Source organism: Amblyomma mixtum, chromosome 10, assembly GCF_055824585.1.
Source record: "Amblyomma mixtum isolate Tamu chromosome 10, ASM5582458v1, whole genome shotgun sequence".
Taxonomy (NCBI): domain Eukaryota; kingdom Metazoa; phylum Arthropoda; class Arachnida; order Ixodida; family Ixodidae; genus Amblyomma; species Amblyomma mixtum.
In genome coordinates this window covers 33,197,103-33,221,378 of record NC_143021.1, presented here as the reverse complement: position 1 = coordinate 33,221,378, position 24,276 = coordinate 33,197,103, and the positions used below count along the sequence as shown (strand labels likewise).

Sequence of the window (24,276 nt, the reverse complement as noted above, 5' to 3'; positions counted from 1 at the left end):
AATCAGGTCCATGGCACTTGGCAAGAAGCGATCACGACCTCTTCTAGACGCACGGTCGACGTTCCGACGGTCACCTCCAAGGTGGCCACGCGCACTGGACTGATGCATCGGTCAAGCACTTCTATCTTTTCGGGAGACGTCCAGGGTCGGGGTCGAACGTGGGGTCCAACGGAGCTCTCGTTGAGGACGAACACGTTCGAACCGCTGTCTATGCAGACTCTCACCGGTCGGTTTTCGATGAAACCCTTCACGATAGGTAAGGTGCCGCCCCTCGATTGGAGGAAACAGTTCGCGTGCCTGTTTGTCGGCCCGATGTTGAGTGCTTCGTTAGTTCTGGATCCTCGGCATCGTTCTGCACGGATCGTGGCTTCTGTTTTCGGCCTTGTGCAATCCCTTGACAGGTGCCCAATGTTGCCGCAATTGAAGCAGGCTCGTGCTCGCATGGCTCTACCTGGGTCTCGTTGCTCCCGCCGCCTTGACTGCTCGCCTGGATCACTGCGTCCGTCGTCCGCCGCCGCTCTGGACTCGTCGCTGCTCCTCCGCTGGTTCCGCTGCCCCAGTGCAGTTTGTCGGAATTGCGCCGTTACAGTCTTACGCCGCCTGGTGTCGAGCAGCGCTGCGCGGTCGATCAGATCAATGACGCTGCCGCAAGGCTGTGCAGCGAGGGATTTAGCCCAGGTGTCCTCGTTGATTCCGCTGAGAATCAGCGAAATTATTTCTTCATTCGCAAGCGCGTAGGGGGACTTGTCAGTAAGAGCACTTTTGGAGCGCATATACTCGACGAGGGTCTCCGAACTGCGCAGTCTTCGAGCATCCTGCAGTTCCAGAAACTCTTGCATTTTGAGCCTCCGGTCGAAACGCGTGGCGAAGGCATGCTTCCAGGAGTTCCACGTTTCGTAAGTCATACAGTAAGAGCTGTGCCAGTCCTTCGCAGCTCCTTGCAGCCGAGTTGCCGCCGTCGCGAGCGTGAGTGATCGGGACCAGTGGGCCAACGGAGCCACGCGCTCCACATGCGAGATCCAAGTCTTGGCGTTTCGTTGAGCACTACCGTCGCACTCGGGGATGGCGGACGCTGTATCGTTCGTAGACTGAATTAGCACGTGCGAAGCTTGCGCTGACATTCTCGTCAATGCCTGCGTCATCTTCAGCTGCGCCCGAGCGAACATAGCCACAACTTCGTTCAGGCTTGGCGTACACTCGGGAGCTGTAGTGGCGTCGTTTTCCGGTGAGGACTGAGGAGGTGTGCCGCGATCGGTCTCTGCCGGCCGTTGGTTGGCTGCCGCGGTAGGGGCGCGGACTCCCTCATGACGTTGGGAAGCCGTTTCGTGCCCAGTTCGTGTCGGCAGCTCGTGTCGTTGTTGGGCTAGAAGCCGTCGTATTTCGTCAACCTCGGCCCGCCGCATATCGATCGCAGCCGGCGCTTTCGAGTCCGCTTCTCCGTGGTCATCGCCATCTGTACCGGCCTGGCTGGTCGCTGAGTCGGACGTGGTTGCCGGAGCCTGGAGGCGTGCGTTCTCGTCCAGAAGACGAGTCACGAGATCGTCCTTTCGGCCGGTGCACGGAAGCCCGCGGGTTCTCAACTCGTCCGCCAGTCGCTGCTTCTTCAAGGCATTGAGAACGTGGCGGTCAGTCGATTTCGCAGGAGACCCGATGAATGTGGACTCAGAGCTCACCGACGGCGTTCTGCTGTGCTCCGCGATGTCCAACCTTTCTTCGTGCACGGGAGGTTCCTCTGCAGATCCACTCGGCTGCGCCATGTTAGCAAGAAGTGGCCGGATTCTTCTCGAATAAAGCAAACTGGTTTATTTAAGGATACAAGAATACAAGAAGTTACGGATACTACAGTAAGATAACGGTCCTTGATACGTAGGAGGTTCGGCGGATCTGCAGAGTTGGGAGGGCTTTTCCGACGCGTCTCGTTTCGTCGGCGTCTCTCGGTCCTCTTCTGGGCCTCGCTTCGAGCTGTCACCTTCTGGACAGCCGAGCGGGACGCGCGCCGTCGTTCTGTGCAGAGCGCTACCACCTTTGCCTGTGTACCTAGGGCAATTATCTGCGAGGCACTTAAGCTTGATACTTTCAGCTTCCCATTCAGGGACCGAGGCTTCTGTACGAAAACCAGGACCTTAAACCTTTTTATCAATCTCTGGTCGGCGTTCTTTTTTCTTGCTTTTAAGTGGATTTCGTAGTATAAAAACGAATGCATACTGTTCGACTAGGTAAACTTTTGCACGGAATCTTATCATGAAAAATGTGCTAGTCTTGCGTAGTGAAATTTTCCTGGGCAAGCTTAAGCCGCGGTCTCTACAATCAAAGCTCAGAGGGAAAATTTGATGTACTCACCAAGACAATCACGTAGATGCCGCACGCCGTAAGCGAAATAGCCGAGTTGAACCGCATTCGAATGTACTAGAACAAGAAAACATTTTTAACAATTCAGGGCGCGTTGAATAAAACCGGTGCACAGCCATCGTGCGGATGCTGGACTGTAGAGTCTCTGTATGATATGAAAAACGTCTTTTTATGCCGCTTTTACTTGTGGTGAAAAAAACTGTTTTGTGCTGAAATGTTAAATACTTTAACTGTGGCCAACGATCAGAGTACTACATGCCATATTTTTAAAAGCCCTGCAATTAACAGCAGATCATTAAATCAAAGCGCTATGTCTAAATGTCTGAACATCTTCTTTGCACAATGGAATGAATAAGTACGCGACACTTAAGTCCCACCTTTAAGGGTATGACACGATAGCTTTAATGGATCGTGTCAGCGACTCCACTTGCCCACCTAGACGAGGACGCTTTTGCCATAATGCGTGAAAGACTACAAGACGTACTGCCTTTGTCAAAAGTAACCAGGCTGCATGGTTTGCTTCTAGCTCGAACAGTGGAGCCCTTACAGCTTCCCTGAAGCTGAAATGGTCGTTAAAGGTGAGGACTGGGGGTCTTCTTACCTTTAAACAACTTTTATTTTTAGGAAAGCCACAACGGCTCCACTATACAAGCTAGAAGCAAACAGTGCATCCTGGTTACTTTTGACAAAGACGGACCATATAAAGCCCAGCTTTGACCAAGTCGTGCTAAAGGAACTTCTTGGCTCACCGGCTCGTTTCACGATTTTTGTTTCTCAATACTACAAGCCATTCCTTCTTGCTAGCTGGGCTTAAAATGCGACTGAGTTTTCGTCTGCATTATCCATTCGCGCTGACTGGTGACGGCCGTGAAAGAGATTTGTGGGCTTTCAAGATGGAGGTTACTTATAGATTCGATTTTCTTGCTCTTGGCTTTTCATTTCGTTAAAAGATTTGTTCGCGCTGCCAAAAAGACACATGGCAAAGGCACTAATGGTCTATTTATTCCCTGTGCCCGTTCATCGACATCCCTAACCTTGTATTTCGGGTGCAGGAAAGAAAGATCAGCGGATGTTGCTTCAGAACGCTGCAAAAACCTTAACTTGGTTAAGCCTGGAGAATGCGAAGCATCATCGTGTCGCGTAATTTGGAGGCGCACAACCACAGCGACGGCGCGGGGTGGGCCCCTGTTTCTCCACTGTCGTGACGTCATCGTGTCACGTGGTGTGATGTCATGTATCACGTGATTTGGAGGCGCACAACCACAGCGACGGCGCGAGGTGGGCCCCCGTTTCTCTACTTTCGTGACGTCATCGTGTCACGTGGTGTGACGTCATGTATCACGTGATTTGGAGGCGCACAACCACAGCGACGGCGCGAGGTGGGCCCCCGTTTCTCCACTGTCGTGACGTCATCGTGTCACGTGGTGTGACGTCATGTATCACGTGATTTGGAGGCTCACAACCACAGGGACGGCGCGAGGTGGGCCCCCATTTCTCTACTGTCGTGACGTCATCGTGTCACGTGGTGTGACGTCATGTATCACGTGATTTGGAGGCGCATAACCACAGTGAAGGGCTGAAGTGGTAGCTAAAGTAGTATGCTTCGCATAAAACCTTTTTTTAGAGTCCACACCTCGAGTCTGCCTCAACACATAGCTTCGTGTCAAGCAGACTCACGTGCAATCGTTGGTGAACTGCCGCCATTCCGGCCAACCGGAGCCCATCGATCATTACTTTGATTGGTGCCGTTAGACAGCGTTTTTTGGGACATACTTCGATATAAAAATTGAATGGCACATTGAAACCTCTCCTTTCGCTATAAGGTTCCTGCCTGTACTCAAGGACTCCGGAATTTCTCGGTATCTGTTAGTGCTGAATGCACTGATGAAGGTGGTTCATGTTGCGCAGCACATGTGTGTATCTTTGTGTCTGCCAAATATCGGGCTCCCAACGAAAGACTTCGCAAAGCTTACTTTGAATGAAAGCGGCAAAAGTTGTAATCCCTTCAATCATCAAGTTTTCTCTGGCTCCGTAACACCGCTACGCAAAAAACAGAGCAGGCAGCGGTCGTCTTTGGTCCCCTAGTCTCAGGTGCCGGCATTCGCGACAGAATTAATGCACATGTCCCTTTCGCTTCCATTTGACAGGTCGTCTATTGTACAGCAAGCTCGGAATTAAACACGATCTGCACGTATTAACAAAACCGAATATTTTACCTGTGTGCTTTTAGCTGTACATTACAACTATCTTGATTCAAGTTTCTGGGTAAAGGATGTACTAAAGTACATATTCATAGCTGTTGGATAGGAATATCTAGCTGCAAAGTTTAAAAGTACAACACATCCGTGTTCGCGTTTTATTCTGGCCTTACTGTATAAATACACCATGCTACGAGGCTACGAAAAACAACAAGTCAACAATGCTGTGCGGTGAACGCACATTCCCGCTTGCAGAACATCGCTGCCGTCAGCTGAGGCGGTGGTGGTGGAAAACATTTATGTACGGATACACTTAAGGAGGTTGTGCTTGAGCTGACCCAGAGGGGGCCAGCCCTCACAAGTACTAGGTGGAGGTCCCTAGTTCGAGACCCCAGTGGCGTCGGCCGCCGTCCTTGCTCGCGCGACCAAAGTTCGTTGGGCAGGTCAGAGCAGCCGAGCAGGGTCGCCTCCCAGTCCTCCCGGGTTGGGTTGGGGTGACGGGGGATAGCAGGGTTGGAGGGGCAGGTCCGCACCATGTGGTAGATGTCCGAAGACTTCTCCGCACAGTGCGGACCGCTGCCCGCTAAAGAAGGGTCGAAGTGTTTGAGAGCTGCCGGGCGCAGCAAAGCATTAGTATACAGGTGAAGCAGAAGCCGCTCCTCCGACTTTGAGGGACCTTCACACGGGCGGGGATAAGGACCGTGGCCAAATTGATAAAATAAAACAACATGTCTTTGAAGGAGTAAACTGGAGTGAAATCGAGTTCCTGATCGTCGGGTTCAGAGGGGGTTGTCCGGTGAGAGAGCGCGCGGGCTGCGGCGTCAGCTGCTTGATTTCCCTCTAGGCCCATGTGACCAGGAGCCCAAACGATATGACGGTGACCGGGTTCCCCGGTGTAGACGCTGTTTTGGAGAAGGCGGTAGGCTAGGTACGGCACCCAGCCCTGCTCAACGTTCCGACAGGCCCCGCGCGTTTCGGAAAGAAATGTTTTTGAAGTGGGATCAGATTCAGCCAACGCAATGGCGACCTCGTGCACGTGTGTTTTGTCACGGGCTTGGAAAGTAAGGCCGTTCACTGTTTTTTATTGGTGAACGACTGCGGTCGTGTACCATCCCCCATGGTAGGGCTGGAGACATCCATGTAGAATACGCCGGGTTTCGATTCATAGTGGCGGGCCAGGACTTCCGTCCACGCCAGGCGGCTGCCATTATGGCCCTAATGCTTCATGTTCGCGGGAAGAGGGCGCACGTGGAGGGCGCATCTCCACTGGGATGGCATACGTGCGCGCTCTTCCATGAGAGTGGTGTGTTGGATGTGCAGCAGGGCAAGAAGGCGGCGACCCGACGATGTCTTCGAGAGACTTGCGTATTGGTTAGTCAAGTGGGCTTCCCGGAGCTCCCAAAATGTGTTCACCATGCCCAGCCCTAGGAGGCGCTTGTTGGAGGTGTTCGCGAGGAGGTCCAGAGCCCGCTTAACAATTCTGCGGAGGATGATTTCGAGTGAATCCTCGTCTTGCTTCCGTAAGTGGAGGCACGGAGTCGAATGCGAGGCGTGCGCTCTATATGCAGACACCCTTAAAGCTCCACGTAACTTTTCCTTGCTGCAGCCCTTAGTATCATATGGAAGGACTGCGCGAAATCAGGTCATTTGAGAACGGCGCGTTTTTGATGCTTTGCTTGACGGTGAGGACAGTGAGCATTTTTTCTCTGCGAAGGTACTGGGATAACTCCGCAGAATCGGGGTCGTAATCAGCCGCTTCAGTCCTGATTCTGAATTCAGTTTTCCATGGTACAACGATTGGAAAGCAGGACATGAAAAGGTTGACGCCTACGTTGAGGACTGCTAGCCGGCTTGCCTACAGCGCTGCTGTAGCAAGGAAATGACCTGAATTAAGGCTGTACATTACGGCGAGAATTTCATGTCGGTGTCATTTTCGTATTTTTTTCATTTTTTTATGAATTCGCATTGGCAGTCGCATTCGTCGCCACTTTTTCCAATTATGAAAGAAATTAGAATTTTCTCTCTGCGGCAATGTCGATATTTCTTCGTTATTTTAGCAGATGCTCTTACCACCTCCCCGCGCTCTTGTGTCTTTGTAATAAATGACGCAAAGCCCATCCTAAAATAGGAAAATCATTTCCTGTTATCCTTCGGAGCGAATTTTTGTAGTGTATTTCGCAGCAATTGTCGTCATGGCGACCGGGCATTGCGCAAGACTGGAGAACGTGCTGTCTTTATGGAATAAATTGGTGCCATTGGGGCCCCTTCAAGCACTGAAAAACAGCCCGTATTTCTATTCTGCTTAGTTTTTTTTTTTTACTGGACATCATGTAGGCTATGAATGAATAAAAAACTGGTTTGTGTTAATATGGGGGTATGAGAACGCGATCCGCACTCATCGTTGCGCTTTTCCGCTGGCTGCCATTTACTAAGCGGGGTAGTTGAAGCTTCCGGAGATCAGCAAAGCACTCAGGACGCCTGAGGCTATTTCACCTCATTATTTCCTTACTAGAGTGGTAGGGCTACAGCTGGCGCCGAACTTACCCAAGACTCCTCCCTTTGGCTGCAACTTGCGCGAAGCTCTTCCGAAATAACCGGAGCTTACCTTAATTACTCCGAGGCCTCACACAAGAGTTTTAGTTGGAGCCGTGCTAAGTATAGTGCTTTCGCACTATAAAACCAGCACAGGTGCGTGCCGCTTCAAATGGGCAACTTGGCACCGTTTAGTATATCATGCAATATGGCCCATGCAATATTAATAAATTATGCACCGTGTAGTACATTATATAGTATTGTTTTATAACCATTAGCAGTAGTTACTATTTGTACACGCAAGAAAACTTAAACGCTCCGGGTTGCGTGTGACTTAGCGCGTGCATATAGTAACCAGCAGTCCGTAGTACGATGGTCGCGTTGTTTTTTTCTTAGCGCTCAGGCAGTAAAAGTACCATTTCGTAAAACGGCGTGTTCCGTCCACTGAAGCCATTAAACTCCTGCCGCCCACTTCCCACTTCACCCCTCCAGGAGGCCTCCTCCAACCACTGTCTGTGTACGAAGCTTCCACCCTCCTATTGATCCACCCCATAACCGCAACCAGCCTCCAACCTCATTCCCCTTTCCAAATCCTCCCCCCCCCTCCCCCCGCGCGCAGGCCACGCAACAAAGGAACGAACAAGTAACGACGAAGCCAAACTTAAACAGGCATGGGTAGCGATCAGTGTAAAACGAATATGTACATAAAAGTAAAAGTAGCAATAACATAACAGAGAATATGAAAGCCACGTTCAATCAATGATTACTGTATGGGCTATTAAAAGCACTGCTTTTCTTTCTTTCTTGTTTTTCTCTGGAGAAACATCCAAAGAAAATGTTCAAATTAAGCGCATAAAAAACTGAACAGGCTTTTGTATGCAAAGCGAATGGTCCCTTTAATATTGAAGTTCATGTAGAATTAATACTGTAAGCGAAGATTTTACGCACCACATCTTGTTACCGCCTGTTAGATTTTTAAGCGTTGTGATACCACATAAGGTGAAATAAACAGCACAACCTGGGCCTCGCTGAACACTTGTCATTGCAGCACACCGACCTACCGCTACAAATGTGCAGGGGGGGGGGGGGGGGGAGGCTTTCGGATGAGATAAGAAATACCGCATAAAAGCAGATGGCGAAAGAAGCATGATATAGAATGCTGATTTTCCCATGTGTTTCAGGTGTAGACATCTGCTCTAAACCACCATTTTTGTTTTATCCCTGCCTACATATATGTAAAAATTTGCTGCTTTTTCACCAGCCAGCTATGAAAGAAAAACCGTTGGTGCAAAGCATTACGACAAGTTCGTACAGCCAAGATACTTTTGCTAAGCGGACATTGAGACCCGGTTTTCACGGAAGAAAACATTGATCACAGAAGGTGGGAGTCTTACAATATCACCTTTCGTATGCCACACCTGAGCACAGGAGCTAAAAAGCAGACTGAGCTGTTTAATGTCTTAGATATATACACGCGCTGTGCGTGAGTGGAGTACGTGAAGTAGTTATATAGTATACTTATACTACTGATGCGAACAAACTGTGATTTCAACTATTTGCACTCTGTATGCAGGGGTATGATCCTGTAGGAAGGTTTGTATTCTCGTCATATTCTGCGTACATTAAAATATACCTTGCATTTTGGCCTAAACGATAATTTATAGGAGACACTTAAGCTCCGCCTTAATGATATGACGTGATAGCTTTAGTGGTTTAACGCCCATACATATGAAATTCGTCATAATCGACTTTACATTCATAGATCGATGACATCACACCACTCCTGACAGAGTGGTACAGCGGTTAAGCGACGGCCCTGCGATGGCAAGTGCTGCCATCGGTGGTCATTTTTGTAACAATGCGGTGCGCTGGTTTTGATGATGCCGCATGGTCACGTGACCTAGGCTGCCTACCTAGGTTGCTTTTCTGCGGACTTTTCGCTCACAGTGCCTACAACCTCACCGACGACGATGCCAAATTTTCTCCACAATGGACGCCTTAACGCTACGTTCCTTAATATTTAGCTACGACGATTGTCACGCATTCATCATGTTGAGTTGTGCAAACTTTTCAAAATCCACATCTTGACCATGCTTTAATTGGGTATGCTGTCGCTAACTCGACAGTTGCGGACAGACACTTTTCCCCGTTTTAAAAATGTTTTCTCGCCTACGACATGCGGCTCGCATAACGTTGCTCAGTAACCACTACGTAACTAGCACCTGCAGGCGGTATAAGTAGCGACGTCACCTGGTAAGTACTGAACGCATTGCTTCAAGGCTATCCTGAAACATTATTTCGTTAAAAGTTAAATTACAGGCACTGCGCTCTTGAGCGGTGGTCAAAAATTTCTCTAATTTTCTTCTAATGGAAATGCTGCATACTAATTCAAACTATCAATAAAACGCTGCGTAGATATGAATTCGAACTTGCGAAACGACAGTGGTCCACACTTGAAGCACTGAACCACGAAGCCATGCGAGTCATCAGTGGCCTACCACGAGCAACTCCTATTTGTCTGCTGCAGGAGTATGCCCCACTCAACACACTGGAAGATTTAATTACACAACGACAAACCAATAGAGCACGGAAAGTTTCTCTTCGTCCGATGTTCGTGCCTCAACCACCTCCATGGAACTACTGTCACATATGCTGTAAAACTAGCGCACAACGAACACAGGGACGGATAGGAAACGACGCAGACAAGCGCTTAGCTTACTGTCACATAACATCAAACAAGCCTGCTCGCCGTTACCACCGCGAGTTCTCACCGACGTTACGACAAGCTTTTTCTACGCAACATGATAGCTGTATTCTTTACACAGATGCTATAACCCCAACAGGAGGATCAACTGCTTTTATAAGCCCGACACACCCTCGACTCTACGGCCGACAAATCTACTGTACTGACACTTCATCACTTCCTTTGGAGCTGCAAGCGATATTAAATGCCATAGCAGCTTTACCTGACGACCCTCTTTATAACCAAGTGCACCTATGTACTCTGTCACAAGAAGCTCTGAAGCATCTAAAGAAAATATGTGGTAACCTTCGAGTTTCCCAGGCCATACATGCTGCTTGTAAATCTTACCCGGTGCCTATACTCATCCACTGGGTTCAAGCTCGCACAGATGCCCATAGCATTGCACTTGACATATCTCGTTCGACTCACGTTCCAGAAACTCCACCTGCCTCTTCGCCACCAGATCCACTTCTGACACTTCTAATATCTTCAGCCTCCCTCAGGCAGCGTACACGGGCTCTTATTCCCCCGTGTACCTACCCCCTTCCCCCCAACCCATCAAGGTGGAGGAGGTCTCTCTGAGGCGACTGCGGGTCGGAGTGGCCCTTACGCCTGCATTTCGCAACCAGTGGCCAAGTGACAAGATTCCTGTGCCGCAAAATGCCCTCACTGCGAAGCACCCGCTTCCAACACCAATGTCCACCACCTACTGCGGACACGCCCAGGAACTTCGCTGGTGCGCGCTCGTGTTCTTCAAGAGGCAGGCCTGTCTTCAAACAATGACTCTAATTTGCCCTTGTGGCTAACGAAAAATATTTACGCCCGAAGCTTATGTGACTTTTTACACGCAACCGGGCTTCATGGTTTTTTGTAACGTATTATACCGTTCCTCATTAACAGCGCGTTTTATGCCGCGCGGCACACTCAGCGCCTCAAATAAACAAATAAATATGAATTCGGCATTTTAAGTTCTTTAACTCAGGGAGAAGGAACGCTCTTTACATGCCATAAAAACAGTGTAAGGACGCAAGTATTGGAAACCTCGGTTGGCAATAAAGGACATTAATGCGACAGGACTCTGCCGTAACATGAGCAAGGGTCGCTTGGGGTAATGAACAAAAAAAAATTCGACTGAAAGTGGTAGTGTTATTATACGATCATGTGACGTGGATGAGATGGGATATCTGCAATATGTATGCCGTCCAAAACACTGCAGACAAAAGCGTAAATTTGGCTTAGCAGAGAGGTTGCTTTTTCTTTATTCGAGTCGCTCGAATTTACTGTGCGCGTTCCCCCTCTTTACTGTATTGCAAAGTAAACTGGCCTATCGCTCCGTGGTAAAAAGCGTTATGCGTTATAAGGGGCAGCACCGCAAAGTCCTCACCGTACTCAAGCACTGACTATATTTCGTCACTCGCATCGAAGAGCAAAATTAATCTTCCCGTACTTAGTTTATAAAAATAATAGCTATGCAATACCAGTTTCCTGAAAGAGAGCGCATTGCTATCGCTATTTTTATTGGGTGATTGCTTTCATGAGAAAACAGAAATAGGCTTACTTGAAATACTGAGGTGATTCGCAGTTCGTACATGACGGGGAGAAATACGCGGGAAGTCACGGTCGCGGCAGGGACGGCGACGAGGGAAGTCCATATGAAGTGGAACCCATAGGCGTAGAAGTGTCCAGCCAAACCCACTATAGAAGTGGATGAGATGAGGCTGGCCGCAATGGACGCTGCAAGGGGAAAGGCGCGCAAGGAGCGACTTCCAAGGAATACCTCTGTGGTCGTCTCGGGTGAGTTTGCCTTGCGTCGCACGGAGAAGTACAGGCCGAGTCCAAAATTAAGGATCATTAATGCGCCGAAGACCACGTACTCGACGACTGAAACCATGGCTTTCCAAACCTTCACCAGCCTCTGCGACGACGAGAACTGTTTGGAGAGTCGTTTGTGATTCAGGCTGCATTCACGAAAGAATAATTCATGAAGAATAAGTGGTTCATTCTCTTCAGCGGTTTCCACAAAGGTGCAGCACTCAACAGCCGATACAAATATAGTTTGCAGTACTTCCTTTCGCCGCTAACCATGTGAGGAAAAGTATTTCAACAAAAAACTAACTGCAAAGTAGTATAACCTTGAACAAGGATGTAAAGCTACCAAGTGTAGGTGCTTCAAAGCTGGTCTAAACGTTGCTAGTTATGAATATTACATGCCCCTCTGAGGCGCACATTGGCTGCAGCTTCGGCGGTTTCTGGAGCACACAGTATTCGAACATCGCACGAAAAAAAGAGGCCACCTGCGTTTCTCAGCCGGCACTGAAATGCCACCTGTTCTTTGTGCCACCATTCCAGTGCCGGCCTAAAAACAGCCTATGAGTGGATGACGACCTCCGTTGCTGCTGTGGTTCGCAAGAAAAAGCAATTTGCCGTCTATTCTATATCGCACTCAACGGTTCTCGCTAGGCCTGTTTAGCGGAGTGTCGGGCGAAACGTGAGAAGGGAAAAAAAAACGAACTTTTTTTACTGTAACTCCTGCAACTAAATTCGGAAATCATTATAATTAGATATTTGGCTGCCATAGTAAGCCCATGTGCATTATAAATGCACCGAAGATTGACCAGATTAGCAGTTTCAAAGTCGGCAGAAAATTCTGAAGTGAGCCTGTGCAGTCGAGAGATCAATCAGAAAGAACACGAAGTTCTGCGCGCCACAGTTTTCACAAGTGTACACCTGCACCGATCTTGCGTCGTATTGTAATGTAAAATAAGTATTTAATTATTACTGCTCTTTTTTAACGTCCAATACTTGTTTGATTAGAAGTGCGTTGTACAGAAATAATGCTAAAACAGCAAAAAGGAAACATTCTACGCGATGCGACCATAAAGGTGCTAAATACCAATTTGAATATAGGCGAACAGCTCGCAGTAACAAAGCACGCAGCACTCAAATGCTTGCATGGCTACAAAAAATTGGCTGTGGCGTAGCTAAGGTTAAGCCTGGATAAGCGAAAAGCTCCCGTTGCTTTTCAGCACACTCCCAAGCTACCTCTTCTGGATCGGTGTTTCTGCGCCGTCCGACTGTTGCTTCTTCTCCTTCCATGGCGAGTGTGTGCGCCTGTTCTATGGGCAAGCGCGCCATATAAACTCCTGTCAAACGTGCACTACGCACGGCTGCGGCGAAAGGTCAAACGATGGCGAGGATGGCCGCCGCTCATGCGTTCTCGCAACGCCTTGCGAAAGAACCTTCTCCTCTTGGGACGGCGGCGGCGACGGCTCGGCAGCGACGAAGGGTAAAACGGAGGCGAGGAGGACAAGCGGTGAAGCTCAGAAGACGGAGTCAGCGCACGGCGGCTACGGCGGCTGCGGCAGCAACGGCCACCTGCGCTTCGCGTGACGTCGCTCGGTTTCGCTCAAGCGCAACTGTGGCTAAAATTGATCACGGCGCATGCCAGACCCGGTGTTGACGAGCCTAGTGAAGCTTCTTGCTGCAAAAAAACAAACAAGAACAAACAGAGGGAAATAGATCGAGAATGGTGGACAACGAGTAAGTAAACCACAATCTCTGCGTAGTAAAACAAAGAACCATGGGTCGACTTTTCAGTAGAAAGGCACACAGATACTTAATATACGTCAAAAGATTTGAGCATACCTTCGAACTTAACCAAATTGTCTGCGATTCCAGGATTGTTGGGAAGGCCGGTAAATCGTTTGCTGTTCGCATGAAGAAAGACCGCCAATGTATGTTTTTTTTGCACGGCTGTGACACCAGTCGAGTGTGTTTGTGGTGAACTGAAAATGGGGAGTATTTTGTGGGAATCAAAATAGATGGAACAGGGTTCAAGTGGCTAATTTTCGGCGTGGGTGAAGATAGGTTCTTTATTTCTGTTTCACAAGTGTAGGACGAATAATCGGAACACACAAATCTAACGGCGCGACTTTGGATACTTTTAGCAGTTTCAGAAAGATACTCTTGAAGCCGTTTCCAAACGACGGCTACATATTAATTCGAGGACATTACTTGGCGGTTTGTGCGGAAATCTCGCCGTCAACAGAAACCTGCGACCAAATGCGGCACACAAATGACATCATCACTCATCCTGCAGCAGGAGGCCGCCAGCATCCTCACCACCACGTAAAGCAATAGCGCGATTGAGAAGTCCCCTGGCCCAGGGAGCCATTGATGCGCCTTTCCTTTCCTCAACAACAACGAATTCTAAACGTTCCGCTGGTTTTGATAAAAGGAAAGGCACACAACTACCGCAATGTGTAGGTGGGCTGTGCCGTCTACTGACACCGTGATTGAGGTGTCCACTGGCCCAGGAAGCCAATTAAACTTGTGCGCGCGTTTACGCATCACAATAATTGCCTCTGTGCCCCCAAAGTTGTCTAATTTAAGGTGTATTAGTGTGGTGAGTGCTCGTAATTTTACATTTGCTGTAGCAAACATAAATTAGTGCTTATAAGAAATTGGCAATGCTTACTGCCACCTTATTGGCCGTGCTTCGGAATTTTTGCGGCTTGAAATCTTAGGTGAAAGTTATTTCAGCAGCAGACTCGGTGTGGGGCAGTACGCAACAGCATGGTGCTATGGAAGGACTAAAGTAAAGATAACGGCAGTACTTCTAGTTCCGAAACTTTATCCCTGTTCTGCTCTCTAGAATAATCTGAGGGCACACAAGTTAAACACTGAATATTTGCTAGCACGCTGAATAAGAAAGCCCTGCTGGGACGCAAGAACAGCCCTTACCGTAAAGCCTTTTTTTTGTTCGCAGAGAAGCCCACCATATAACAGTAGGGAAAATGAGAGGGTATGAAACGCGAAACAGCATAAAATACCTTGCGAACTTCAACGTCGCACTCTTTCCGGCAGGCAAGAACAGCTCCTAGCACAGTACGCTTGAAATGAAGCAGACTCTGTCCAGTCTGACCTGCTGTCACATTGAAAAAATGGCTGTGGCTTAGCTTGCTTAAGCCCGGTAATTGCGAAAGCAATATCCGTAGCTACGCCATGGTTCAGCTGGTAGTGTAGCTGGTGGTGGTGCTTGTGGTTAGACTTGTGGTGATGTATCGGTTATACAGTGATTCAATCTGGATACGGCATGGTGTTTTAATTAAAGATGTTACCTGGTTATTCTATGTACAACTAGTAGCGAGGCGAGAAGTGCTGTGGCTGCAATGATGTACTTGGTTGCTGACGAGGTTAATGCAGAGCGGCTTTCGCGGTAGGCGGCATTGCGACGTCTGGCCGCCGGCGCGCTGCGCGCCCGGTTTTGCGGCAGATGGAATGACGTCAGACCGCTAAGCACACCGCGCGCGGCAAGAGCGGGAGTTAGGCCGCGCTTGGTAGCTGCGGCCTCGCTACGCGACTGCGCAAGTTGGAGCCCCGCTCTTGCAGCTGTGACGTCAGACCGCTAAGCGTGCCGCGCGTGGCAGGAGCAGGAGTTAGGCCGCGCTTGGTAGCTGCGGCCTCGCTACGCGACGGCGCGAGTTGGGCCCCTGGTTTTTGGGGCAGATGGCATGACGTCACAGCAGGGGGTCATGCTAAAGATCATTGGTAGCTACCGGTCTCGCTACGTGACGGGCTGAAAGTGCAACTAGTATTGCTTTCGCAATAAAACAGGTGTTTACTCGCTACGGATCAAATCAAATCGCATGCCAGTTCAAGAAGGCTAAGCGGAAGAGGAGGTGCTGTGGCAATAAGACACGAAAAAATTGCAGCGGTTCAAATCTCCCGAACCAAGTTTCAAGTAGCGAAAGCTACATAAGCATGCTTAAACATGGTTGATCTTTGGCACATCTTTGATTGCTTCTTAATTCCCCCACCACTTCACCGCCGCTTATTTGTCTTCATTATTGGCTTGATGTAGACAAAGACTGATCGATGGTCAGGCCCATGCCAAAGACTAAGTTCTTGACGCCATTACCAAAGCCTGACGAAGGGAATATGGATGGTTGCACACGTAGAGGGATTCTTAAGCGCACTCTCCTTCCTTCATAACGTCTAAGCGCACAGGTCTGGTTAGGTACACCCCATACCTGACGTCAAAACTGTGAATTGAATGACCTGACGCAACGGGATTACCACGTGGTTTTCTTACTGCCTCTGCTGACAATTTCCAAAGTCAAGATTCAAGGTTAAAGATCAAGGTCAGAGGTGGTCAGTACGTTTGTTAGGTAAATGTGTGCATAGCAAGCGCTGTCGCTGATTACGCACTCGCGAAGGGATGAAGAGCAACTGAATTAAGGCTCGAGTAAAGGACAGACTGCAGGCATGTGCGGTGAAGTGGCAGTACGGAGCGAACGTGACCGGCGTTGCGGGAGCTTAACTTCAGAAACTATAATGTCACCTGAAGTAAAGATCACGCCGATAAGAAATTGCTCAACTGGCGATGGTCAACAACACTATCTATTAGATGCCCCGTTCTTTATAAATATATCTTCGTAGAACACCTCAGTTTCCATAGAACGAGTCACGGGAAGCCTATAATTATTTCTGTAATGCAAAGAAGCCAATATTTTCTTTTAAAAAAATGAAAAAAAAATCGCTACCCTAACGCACTGGCTCTAAATCATGAACTAAAAATTGCGTGCAAACGTTTTCTTTCGGTCCCTTTGAAAAATAACAACATCTAGACATCGTTAAGAAAAAATTTGAAGGAAAAGGAAAACAAAATTTTTATAACAATTGAAAAACTCTAGCACGAAGTTTCACGCGTAATTCAGTCAAGGGTAAGACGCGACACAACTCTAATAGCAGGATATGCAATGCGCCTATGTGCACGGGTAGCAATGACCTTATCCATTCATGCAGTTACTGTATTCACATTTTTCGCGTTCTCCTGTAGGCTTGTTGACACAGCTTGTGCGTGTGTGTGTACGCGAGTTTGTGCGTCCGTGTGCGTGCGTGCGTGCGTGCGTCCGGTGTGAGTTTTAACTTTGTGTCTTTTCCCTCACTTCGAACGTGGTAAGCAGGGTTACGTAAATAAATAATGCATTCCTTCCCCTTAATTTATGATTATTCGCCCTCGAATACCAAGAAATAGAATGGGGAGCGGACGTGAGACAGAGCCGAGGACCGCGACAGCCAGAGGCAGAAAGTAATCATGGTAGCGCACAAAAGGCTACGGTAGCGAGACTGCCAGCGGGCCTCGCTGGAGCAACGATCATGCAAGGTGTGCAATGGCGTGATGTAAACATACACAAAACAGAGGCGATGCGTTAGCACGGGCTTAGAACAAGTTTCGCATGTCACTCCAGGGCAGCGTGCAAACGCTCGCACTCCCAAGGTGCACATACGTACATTAAATGGCATGAGCCAAATTGTGCAGAACACACTAAGCCACACAATACGCGAAAATAAAAAGCGATACCAGTGGCGTTCGCCATCATCATCATCCCTGATTCTGCGACGCAGTTACGGGGAGCTTTGCTATATCCTTAGAACTAGGTAGACAGTGCAGCCGTGCAGCGGCTGCGGCTTTCCGCATGACCCCCAGCTGCGTCACCTGTAAGAGCCCGCTTTCCATAGCTTTCGATCGCAGCGCCGCCAGAAACAGATGGCTGTGAGTAGTCACATTTTTAAAGCAAAAAGCTTCACTACCAGCACCACAGCCGCGCTTCGCGTGAGCCGTGGGAGCCAAGATTTGCCACAGCCGCGCATGCGCGAACCCAAGCGACGTCACGCGCGGCGCAGGTGGCCGCCGCCGGGCCGACTACGCCGCCTGACCTTTCGGCGCAGCCGTGCGCTACTGCGCATGTGCGCCGCCTCCTCACCACCGCTAGTACTGCCTCTACTACCGCTACTACCGCCTGCCGCTACTACCGCCTCCTCGCCACCGTTTGACATTTCGTTGCAGCCGCGTGTTTACCCCAGTTACTACGCATTCGCAAGGAGGGCGATATAACGCGCTTGCCTACACCGTTATCGTGGTGCTCCCAGTGCATTGTGCGCGAACTGCGACTGCCATGACGTCAAACAAAGCATAACTGCAGCTTTTCGCTTGTATATCCATGCTTAACCAGAGCTCAGCCATTGCCAATTTTTCACTTAAATTATTGTCGATCTTCTGACTTCCTAACTGAAACAGTTTTTCGTCGCTTAATGCAGCAAGAATGTGCCAAAAAGAACGTTGCCAAATCTCTTTTGAAGCGTTTAACGTCAGGCGACTTCCGCGGCCCCGTTGTGATCGCCTGTGGCGGATTGAGGGCCTATGGGCGGCATGCTACACCGCCACTTTAAGTACGCTGAAACGCAGTGACGTAGTTTTTGAGCTGATTTCTGTCAGTTATAGCCGCGAGTAGCTTTTTTTCTGCTTGTTTTTCTTGAATGTGCGGGCTCGTTAGTGTTGTGGTAGTGTGACTGTACTCGGAAGGTGACAGATGGCTTCTGCACTGCAAAAGACGTTCTTACGCGCATGGAATTCGCAAAAACTGCTCTGACGAACTGTACCCAACACCACGCCGGAGCGGCCGGCGCCCAAGACCCAGTAGAAGAAGAGGCTTGTCGTGATTGCTGACGAATTTAAGTACAGAACTGGAAAATGAATTGTGCTACGTGTCGGGCGGATGCATGAGAGCTGCGAATTCATTCCCACAAAGCACAGAAAGAGCTGATAGATGTCTAAAAATGTCCTTGAAAAGGAAGCTTCACAACTGAAATCAGTTTGATCTAACCAGTTTTTTTATACTTAGATGTTTACTAAACCTCTATTAGCTTTGCTTATGCTAGGTTTGTACACGGGTTTAAAACTTCTTAGGTAGAAGTTTTCATGCATATTTGGACGCTCCTTTTTATTCCGAAATGAGTGGCTGCATTAGTTTAGGCATTTGAAGATTGATTCTAGGGCTCTAAAGCTTAAGAAATTTTAGAGTTCATTTTTCTGAAAGAACCCGCTCAAAAGAGAACTCCAAGACTATTTGCAATTACCGTAACAATGAGCTCACATTACAAGGGATGTAAAGCTGCTTTAATGAGCCATAAACCTTTGTGCTAATTATCAAAAAGGAATACATCATCACCATCATCAGCCTGACTACGCCCATTGCAGGGCAAAGGCCTCTCCCATGTCTTTCCAATTAACCCTGGAATACACTTTTCATTTATTGCGTTACTCTTTACTGAATCCAATGCACACACCCACACAAAAAAAGAAAACCACCAGGAAATTATTGTTAGTAGCTACAGAAGAGTTAGGTTTACTGGTTTGGCTGATATTAAAAAGGTATGCAGTTCGATGGCGAGAAAGTGTCAAGCATCAACCAATTGTTGAAACAAAAATTGGTTCAGCCACGAGCCTCGTTCAGAATGAATATGTTGATGACCAAGTTGCTCTGATGTGGATGGCAGTGAAGAGCTTGCTAAGTGTTCCCAAAATCACTTTTCTTGGAAGGAGGATGCCAACCGGACGGTAACATGGGGACGTCAAATCCAGCTCTGTCCAGCAGCCTGTAGAAGTGAAAAATACTAGGTGAACCAAAAGCACAGTCAGCTAGGTGCACCTGGAATGGCCAGCGAGAAGTCGAAAGCAAATAAGACTAGGTAATCGCAAGCAGTGACAGTCAGGCAAGAAAATAAGCTCACTAAAAACATACTCATATGATGTCATTGCGAGCGGCATTTCAGTAGAGTGCTACGACTCACCATGAATTCGAGAAGTCACCCGCTGTGGCGGTCCCTTAACAAAAGAAAAATTCAAACAGCCAGTATAGACACAGAAATCCATGCAGTCAATAGCAATTGCACTCCCTTACTGTGATGAAGACTGTACTCACAGAACATCCTGAGCTGCGTCTAGCAAGCAGGCTTTCTCTTACCCGCATGAAGATGCCTGAATCAAAAGTGCTTGAGTGTTGACATCTTGCACAACCGCAGAAAAACAGGAGAGGTGCTCCTCTCTTGGTAATACCTGCATCACTTCACTATACACAAGAATTGGGTTAAATCTTGGACCTTACTTTAAGAGCCACACAGGGGCACATCTGAAATATAGGACATCTATAATTGCGTGTGTAAAAGGTTCCTGACACTACATTGCCAAACAGGTCCTTTCTAATCCGTTCGATGAAGCTCAAATAAAGGCACTGCGGTCAAGAGATTACTTACTCCACTGCACAAGGAGCATTAGCCCTGATGCTCACCTCAAAATTAAAAAATCTCAAGGCCAAGTCTTCTGAACCGCCAAGAACAAGGTACTGCGATTAATTTGAGTGAAACTATGCCAGCTTCTTGCTCCTCCGGCCAACAGTTGGAGTCCTAAAGGTAAAACAAATAGGGCTTTTAGAATGAACATTGGCGAATAGCGTACACCTGTGCAAAAATGCATCAAGTGAATAAAAACAGTGTCAGCTTGGAAGTTAAGAAGTTTAGAAGTAGAGGAGTTGAGAACTACTTGGGAAGATTAGCAGGGAAGGAGGTCCTCTGAAAACCCGTGTTGAAGAGCCTGTACCCAAAAAAAATGTACCAAGTGAAGGAGGGACAACGCCAGCTTTACAAGTTGCAATGGTTTACTAAAAAATACTGTCAAACAGCCTGCGCACATACAGAGCAGCACCCCTTCAGTGGGGTTGGCATCTCTCAATCATAATGAAACAAAACCTTGACAAGTAAATGCAGTAACACACGCGGATTGTCAAGATTCTATCAGTTTATTCTTATCCCATGGGTGAATAAAGAACAACAAACTTCAGGTAAATCGCATAGCTTGCACAAGCTTTAGTTGCTAGGCATTGTTGAAGATGGGGCTTCTATCCCACCGCTGCCACCAGTGTTGGAGACGGGGCTTCTATCCCGTCGCTGCCACCAGTGTTGGGAACGGAGGGGTCCTAGAGATGACTGACTCGTTCAGCCCCGCAGGTCCCGGCTCCGAAAGACGGTGTCGGACTGCTTTATCGAGGAAACTGTACAGAAGGGTTTATTCTACATATTTACAGATGAGAAGGGAATGCTCCGATCACACAAAAACATCCCGTTAAAGGGCCACTGCCCAGGGTCCGGACATTTTAGAAAAACAAGCCCACTGCATAGATGAGGTATCGAAGATAACCTCTGCAAAATACTAGAGCCATGCGCGCCCCGAAAAGCTGCGAAAATTCAAATCAAAGCCCGCTCGTTCTTTCCTTCAACAAAAACGGCCCCGCCCCACTACTCTGAACCCCGTTGACGTCATGGGGGGTTACTTTCGCTAAAGGCACTCCATTGGTGCATCGTTCTGACTGACGGGAGAAGGTCAGCCTTGGCGTCGCGTCGTCTGCACAGCGCTTTCCGCAGCGCCTTCTGTTCTGGCGCATGCCTACAAACCCGCATGAAGGAACAGAGAAAAAACAGCGGAGGGAGCGTGCGGCGACAGCCTTGAGCCCTAGCCATAAAAAATAAAAAATAGTAAAACTGAGTGAGTTGGTTCGCCCCCCCCCCCCCCCCCCCCGCCGTGATCACGGCACGAGACGCTCTGCGTGCGCGCTCCCTTCTCAGTTTTTTTTTCTTCTATGAAAACCCCCCAAAACAAGGTTTTAATCACTAGTGCAGCAGAGCCTTTCCCTCGCTCGCCCACTAGACCGCTCCGCACACACACTGCTTATCCTTGGTCATCTTGCGTACGCCTTGACTCCAATGAACGACATGGGCTTCGGAGCGGAGAAAAAACACAAACACACAGAACACAAACACACAGAACACAAACACACATGAAGAAAAGCAAACGGGCGGTTGCCGGATCCGCACTTCGCCGTGTGTTTCGAGCACAACCGACTTCCGCCCCTCCGCTCGTGAAACGGCGGGGAGGCCTAAAAAAATGATAAGGTGGCTCGTTAACTGGGAATGACAAACAGATGTATGAAAGGATGCGCTCGCTAACACGTCTAGGTGGTCGAGCCGATCGCGCCTCTTGATCGTTCAGTGTGCGGAAAAAATGCAAAAACCGAGAAAAGAATTCTATTGAGGGCGGGGCCATGACGTAACCTGTGACGCACTCCACAGACACCACGCCTCCGGCTTACATCGGAGAAGGAACGGGTGATTTTGCCTTGCCGTGCCTACTCGACGAGGAGCGGGAGAGAAAAATCTCGAGGAGGGAACGGAAGGAGAGGAGGCTCGCTCTAAGAGCGGTACAGAGTGTTTGCGAGCCGGGGGTGGTCACGGGCCCTTTAAATACGGTTCGTATTCCCCAGATCCCTGACTGGGGAATTCAGTTGGAAGAATATTGTCCAATCGGATGGGAAGTTGATGACGCTGGCGGTACCACCCACGGCAGGGGCGGTGCTGATGCTCTCTCGCTCTCTCACAGCTCGGGGGATGAGAAGGGGAAGATCAACAAACACTGAGTTGTCGCCTTGTCCACTCTGGCTAGTCTTCTGTGCGTTGCCGCCGCGGGAAAGGAGTACCCCGCAGTCTCCCCGCAAGTGAATGAACCTCCTCGAACTCCCCCGCCGGATTGCCGAAGCACGAGATCTCTTCGAGTACACAGCGTCTTTCAATTAGCAGCCTGGCTCAGCGCGACCTTGCGTAGCATCACCCCGTCCGGTGACCCGAAGACCGACTCGGCCAACGTATACCGCTGCTTCCGCCGTGCTTCCTGTGCATTTCTGCTTCCACCGTTGCTGCTGCTGTCGCAAGCTCTCGCCGCATCTTTGCTTAACGACGACCCTCGTCTGGTAAAAATTTCTCCCAGGCCTGGGGGACACAGTGTCTGTCCTTCGATCGGTTCGGAGGTTCGGTGGTTGGAGTGGTACCACCCCGTCCGTCGTCGTCTATGCTTCTGCCGCCGGCGCCAGGCCTCGTCGTAGCCCTTGCTTCGCGATGAGTCGCACCCGGCTCCCAGGACCGCGTTGTCCAATCTTAACAGCTCGTCCGCGGCCCGAAAAATCTCGAATGGCCAGCGTTCACGACCGCTGGGCAGGAAGAGATGAAGCCGGAGTCGGGTTGAAGGGCTGGTTTCCAGAAACGGCATCCAAGCTCGAACATTCAACAAAGAATGGCATCAGTGGACTGTTCCACGAGACAGGGCACTGACCCACAAGCAAGCGCTCGGAATTTGCCAAAGACCCACCAGGCTTCCCACAATGACAACAAATGTTTACTAAAACATGACTGAATTTTATAGTAATTTGGCGTAGAAAGCGCAAAATATCCCCTTCGAAATCACCAAAGACAGACTGCTTGAACCAAGGTTAAAAAAAAACACATACAGTAGGTTGTCGTACTAAGTACTCCTGTCTGAAACAATCGGCTTAATTCATCAGCATTTCCGTGCGGTTTTCCCTTCCTAAAACGCATCGAGAAATTGTGTTTTTGGAGAGCAGGACTCCGTCTAAGCAAGCGACCATTTTTGGGGGGACAAAACTGTCATAAGCATGTTTGAGACGATGATCAGTCTCAAATATGAACTTTGCGCCGTACAACTAACTCTGGTAACCCGACAGCTATGCCGCCTGAACCAAACGGGCGCTCTTTGTCTGAAGCGCTGAACGCTTCTTCTCTACAGGTCAGCCTGCGACTGACACACAGAACCGGGTGCTCTTCGTGGTCGTCACCAGCGTGACTTAAAATAGCACCCACTCCTCTATTACTGGCGTCACACTAAACCTCTTTACCAGAGTAAGTGGCCCGAAGCAAAGGTCTGGACATGAGCGCTTCCCCCAGGCGAGTTTTCTCTTGGATCATCTCAGTGTACGTCAGTGAGGCTCCCTTTCGTAAGGTGTTACTCCGTCTACGCGACGCTAAGCGTAGTTCTACGCGAGCTGCACTCCTGTGAGTGCCCTCATCACTTGGTAGCGTGGGAAATAGACACCTGTGATTTCTAACTCAGTGACGCCATAGCCTTTGTCTAAGGTAAGGAAGAAAAACAGTAATCTCCGATCAACTCGTTTTAACTCAAAAAGTAGCCTTTCCCTGCCTGATTTCATAAACACACACACACAAAAAAAAGGAATGAAAAAAGAAACAGCTACTTCGAATCTCCATGCGGGGGGGGGGGGTGAACTAGCAGAACTTTTTGCTGGGCTAGTTGGTCCATTCTGACATTGGAGTTGAAGGAGGCTTTCTTTACTTTCTTTATAAAAAGAAAGGGCTTGGAATGTGTCAGTGACGCGTCAAAATCATTGTACAGGAGTGAACTTGCCTTTTTGGAACAACATTGCTAAATTTTTATTGTTGACTACGCGTGTTTCAATCGTTGAGTGTCACTGTTTCATCGTTTTATTGTTAAGGTCTGTGCATGTTTTTAGCCATACGTTGTTACATTCAGTTAGTTTTTATTCTTTCCACAATTCCATTTCGTCATTTTTATCGGTTTTACCCTTGTTACCTGCTATGGATGTTTTATCGGTTTTTATGGCTCTTTACACCTTGTGACATTAACTGTTTAAGTCATCATGTATTTTTTTGTTACCATCCCCTTGAGATTCTGCTGACTTTTAGCCTTTTCACCCTGTTATGTTTTTATCGCTTTTATGGCTCTTTACACCA

The 24,276-nt window shown here is 48.7% G+C and overlaps 1 protein-coding gene across 1 annotated transcript in view; it reads right to left on the bottom strand.

Annotated features, from left to right (window-relative positions):
• Positions 1 to 11,713, bottom strand: part of LOC149325562 (sodium-coupled monocarboxylate transporter 2-like) — a 49,946-nt gene extending 38,233 nt beyond the window's left edge. Inside the window, exons 1-2 of the mRNA XM_089564334.1 lie at positions 11,381 to 11,713; positions 2,341 to 2,406 (exon numbers count right to left, since the gene is read on the bottom strand). Coding sequence (XP_089420460.1) covers positions 2,341 to 2,406; positions 11,381 to 11,713 — 399 coding nt within the window. The remainder of the gene's footprint in view (positions 1 to 2,340; positions 2,407 to 11,380) is intronic.
• Positions 11,714 to 24,276: the final 12,563 nt, after the last annotated feature.